The following is a 5,094-nucleotide window of genomic DNA, read 5'->3' on the forward strand; positions in this document are numbered from 1 at the left end:
CTTCTCTCCAATGCCTCCCTGCTCAAAACACTTTTGCCTGTTAATTCCTGGCCATCTGTCAAGATTCAGCTTAGGTGCTATTTCTTCCAGAAAGCCTCCCCTGCCCACCTACTCCCACCCTTCAATACTGCGTACACTAAGTAATTTCCCTGCTACCAAAGTACCCTATTACTCTATGAGAGTACTGACTATAATGGCTGTAAATGCTTTTCTGTGTGTTTATTGGATAGTCTTCAGAGGAGACCATCCCTAGTGTTTGAGACTCAATGTGACACATAATAGCGTACACTACACACTCACGTCTTTATTAAACAAAGCTAAACAAGATGCTGGTCTCCTGCTCCCCAAATCAGCATTTTCTGTACCATTCTGTATACTTTCTGACATTTATGTTAAGACTCTGGTTAGCCTCTGGGAGGCCCATCATTTCATTTTGCATGGAGTTATTTTCACTAGGAAGGTGACCAGGACATTGTGTTTTAACATTTATAATAATAGTATAATGTAAGTATTATCATTCCCATTTTAAAGATAAAGAAATGAGCTCAGGGAGATTAAGTAAGTTGTTAATGTAAAGCTTTACTGGAACATGGATATGCCCATTTGTTAATGTACTGTTTATGGCTGCTTTCATGTACAACCACAGGGTAGTGTGGTTGTGACAGAGATAGTATTTACTATATGATCCTTTGCAGAAAGTTTGCCAACCCTTGTTCTAGAGCAGGTGTCCTCAAACTATGGCCCGTGGACCACATGCAGCCCTCCTAGGACATTTATCCAGCTCGCTGGGTGTTTTTGCCGCTGCTGCCTATCCTGCTTAGCAGCCAACTCGTCCTGGGGCCTGCAGTCCAGCCCTCCAACAGTCTGAAGGACAGTGAACTGGGCCCCTGTTTAAAAAGTTTGAGTATCCCTGTTCTAGAGACTTAAGATTGTGTAGAACAGAGCTGAGTTGTCCCAGATGAGGTCATCTTAGAATAGAGAGCTGCCAACCAAGCCATCTAGTCAACATCAGCTGATCCTGGCTCCATCAGGACTGCCCAAATGACCCAAGGACTTACGGAAATAGTAAGTTGGGTTTGTTGTTTTGGATTAAGAACAAACTGATACTAGGGACATGTCTCTCAGATGCAAATATTAAGTTACTAAAAAGATTATTATATCCTATGAAAGATATTACTTTTCATAATAGGTTAGAATGTTGAGCATTCTCACTGTAGTTTATGTTTTATAGGTTTAGTTCTCAGAGATAAATACAATAGAGATCCAACAAATAGTACTTAGTTTTACAGTTCATAGTTCTTGGAAATACTTGAAGAAGTTCTTTCTTCATTTCTTACTCATAAAATTTCCCCAAATGAATACAAATATTAATATCTGCATTTACCTCCGAAATTCTTTATAATGAAGTTTTCTTTCTCCTTTTTTCCCAAAGAAATGCATCTGAAGGGTTGTCTTAATTTCAGGTTCTTTTACTGTTGGCTCCTATAAAAAAAATCATGAAATTTTAAATTATAAAGAAGAACAAAAATGGAACTTGTGGAGTAGAACTCTTAGGATAATATCCAGAAATGATTCTTGTAATAGAAAAAGAAGGAAAAACAGAAAAGAGGGAAATAGCTGTTTTTTTTTGTCTGTTACTTTGTGTAACACTATTCTATAGTCATCTTTGTGCAAGTGGGAAAAAAACAATAAGGGCTAAAATGTATAGGGTAGACTTTTAGCAGTAACAAAATCTTAGTTTAGGCTCAGCGCCTGTGGCTCAAGTGGCTAAGGTAGCCACATACACCTAAGGTGGCGGGTTCGAATCCCCAGCCCGGGCCCACCAAACAACAATGATGGCTGCAACCAAAAAATAGCCAGGCATTGTGGCGGGTGCCTGTAGTCCCAGCTACTTGGGAGGCTGAGGCAGGAGACTCGCTTGAGCCCAGGAGTTGGAGGTTGCTGTGAGCTGTGATGCCATAGCACTCTACTCAGGGGGACAGCTTGATGCTCTGTCTCAAAAAAAAAAAAATCTTAGTTTAGGCCAAAATTTGAGTGTAGAATAGTGAAATAAATGTTATTTCAAAATGTGATCTCTGGCTCGGCGCCTGTGGCTCAAGTGGCTAAGGTAGCCACATACACCTAAGGTGGAGGGTTCGAATCCAGCCCATGCCCGCCAAAGAACAATTGATGGCTGCAACTAAAAAATAGCTGGGCGCTGTGGTGGGTGCCTGTGGTCCAGCTACTCGGGAGGCTGAGGCAGGAGACTCCCTTGAGCCCACAGGTTGGAGGTTGCTGTGAGCTGTGATTTCAAAGCACTCTACCTAGTGGGATAGCTGGAGGCTCTGTCTCAAAACAAAACAAAAAAACCCAAAATGTGATCTCTAAGGGAAAATAGAAGATAGGAAGGTGGGGAGAGGAGAAGCCTAAAAAATCTCAGCAAGCTAGAGCCTCAGAAGCAATGAAGGGGAAAGCTCCAGTTGCAGGGTTGAGAGATCAGCTGAAGAAGAAGCTGCAGATCTCCCAACAAAGCCTACAAAGATCGCCAAGTTTAGATTTGCCAGAGGTAGTCAGACAACAAAGAAAGCGTCAGCCATATTCATCAAACTTGGATCAAGTAAGCCTAAAAAAATTATTCCACCTCTTCCTCCCTAAACTCTTTTAGTAGCAGCAGCTTTTAACAAAGATGAAGATAGTAAGCCAGAGGAAATGGCTCCAGAAGCAAAGATGAGGATGAATAATAGAAAGGGATACACCAACATCATCTGGCCCAAACTCCTTCAGTAAAGGAAAGCCTGGGTTTTCTGAAAACCAGAAGCTATGGGAACAAAATACAAAATCTCATCTTGGAAATGCCCATAACCAATACAATTAAATAATATGTGAGCTATCAGATGTGTAATTGGGGTGTGGGGTAGGTATAAAGTTACAAATGAGTATTTGAAATTAGAGGTAATTTATGTTTTATATACAGATTTCAAGACATTTGCTATTTTTGTAGTTTTAAGTAATTTGTTTCCAAAGGTTACAGATAACAAGGAAATCAGAAATGGTACCTGTTTAAGAATTGTATTTTTTAAAAGACATAACTATCAGCACATTGAGATGGAAGCAAATAATAATAGTTATTGGCTATTTAAAACTGTAAGCAGTTACTCTCCCAACTTCCTCATCACCTAATCTGGCTCCCAGGAGCAGCCTGACAGAGGGAGGGAGCACAGCACTGGGAGGGAAATGTTACTGAACTATTCAATGAAAGTAAATTTAGATAAAATTAAAATACAGCTTTTTTTGTTAGGGCCATTTGTTTTGTTTCAAGTCTACATATACTGGGTATTTTACTGCTATCAATAGATATAGACATAGCTCTTTTTAAAATAATAAATACACTAAAAAAAAATTTCTTTTTGAGACAAGAGTCTCACTTTGTCACCCTTGGTAGAGTGCCATGGCATCATAGCTCACAGCAACCTCTAACTCTTAGGCTCAAGTGATTCTCTTGCCTCAGCCTCCCAAGTAGCTGAGGCTATAGGCACCCACCACAACGCCAGGGTATTTTTAGAGGCAGGGTCTCGCTTGGAGTCAGGCAATCCACCAACCTTAGCCTCCCAGAGTGCTAGGATTACAGTCATGAGCCACTGTGTCCGGCCTTTAAATTTTAAAAAATGTGATCACTAGGGATTTTCTAATGAAGCGGCACAGAGAGAATTCAAAGCAGGGAAATCTTTGAGTTCTTGAGAATGCTAGAAATACTTGCAAAACACTTGTTTTTCTTAATTATAAAATTAGTAGGTGAGAATTCTATTAAAGGTAACGAATGAGGCAGATTCACAGAATCTTCTTTCTTCAATTCTTCTTTTTTTTGAGACTCAAGCTGTCACCCTGGGTAGAGTACTAGGGTGTAATAGCTCATAGCAACCTCCAACTTGTGGGCTCAAGCAATCCTCTTGCTTCAGGTTTTTTTCTTTTTTCTGTTCTGAGTACAGATGGTGTCTTGTTTTTTGCTCAGGCTGGTCTCAAACTTGTGAGCTCAAGCAGTCAACCTGCCTTGGCTTCCCAGAGTGCTAGTATTATAGGCGTGAGCCACTGTGCCTGGCCCTTTCTTCAATTCTTCAATAAACAGTAAAAAGAAAAACAAAACTGCTACCCCAATTAATCAGCAGCAACTAAATGACAAATGTAGGTACAAATTTAAGCCACATACTTTGACAAGAGCAGTCAGTGAAAGAAAAGGTAGATTCAGGTGTAAAATGGTCTCCTAGTCTTACCCCTACCCCTGCTTCTAAGAAACAGAAGGAGGATGTGAGATTATTGCATTAGGAATTCATTAAAACCTTCAATGCAGTGATAAGTAGATGAGCAGGGTGAGAAAACAACCCTGAGACAAGTCATGAAAAATTTCCCAGTAAAAGTTCCTCCTTGCAGCCTGGTGGGACTTGAGAAGAACAAGGAAGGGCTTCAAGGGCTTACAACCTTCCAGGGCACTATGTTAAATTGATGAATAATCGGTAGCCTATAGGGTAGACTATCCTTGGAGAGGAGTAGGGTGTGGTCTAGAACATTTAATAGGAACCTAGGATAACCTCCAGCAAGGACTGCACTTAGTTCCGGGAGCTCCCTTCTCTCATCACAAGGAGACTAGCTCCTTGGGTCAAGGAGATCAGCTTTACTTCTGGAAGGGGTGGACATTAAAGTCAACCATGTGGAGAACCAACCAGGTTTATATGACTAACCCCAGTAAAGCCCCTGGACATGAAGGTTTGGGCAGACTTCACTGGTTAGCACCACTCCATATATGTTATCATATGTTGTTGCTGGGAAGGTTAGAGCTGTCCATGACTCCACCAGAGAGGACAATTAGAACCTCTGCTTGTGGGACTTACTGGAACGCTGCCCCTGTGCCTCTTCCTCTTTGCTGATTTTAATCTTTATCCTCTCATGGGAAGAAACAGTCATGAACATCATAACTTTCAGTGAGTTATGTGAGTCCTTTTAGTGAATTGTTAAGCCTCACAGTGGTCTAAGGGGTCCCACTGAATTCTGTAGTTGGTGTCAGAAGTGAGGATGGTCTTGTGCACTATCCCCAACTTCACACAATCTTTTTTTTTTTTTTTT

General features: G+C 40.9%; 1 protein-coding gene across 1 annotated transcript in view; it reads right to left on the reverse strand.

Annotated features, from left to right (window-relative positions):
• Positions 1-5,094, reverse strand: part of MICU2 (mitochondrial calcium uptake 2) — a 152,205-nt gene that overhangs the window by 18,206 nt on the left and 128,905 nt on the right. Inside the window, exon 8 of the mRNA XM_003796706.3 lies at positions 1,385-1,482. Within this exon, the coding sequence (XP_003796754.1) occupies positions 1,385-1,482 (98 nt within the window). The remainder of the gene's footprint in view (positions 1-1,384; positions 1,483-5,094) is intronic.

This window comes from Otolemur garnettii, unplaced genomic scaffold (assembly GCF_000181295.1).
Source record: "Otolemur garnettii isolate 467f Iridium unplaced genomic scaffold, OtoGar3 scaffold00106, whole genome shotgun sequence".
Classification (NCBI taxonomy): Eukaryota; Metazoa; Chordata; class Mammalia; order Primates; family Galagidae; genus Otolemur; species Otolemur garnettii.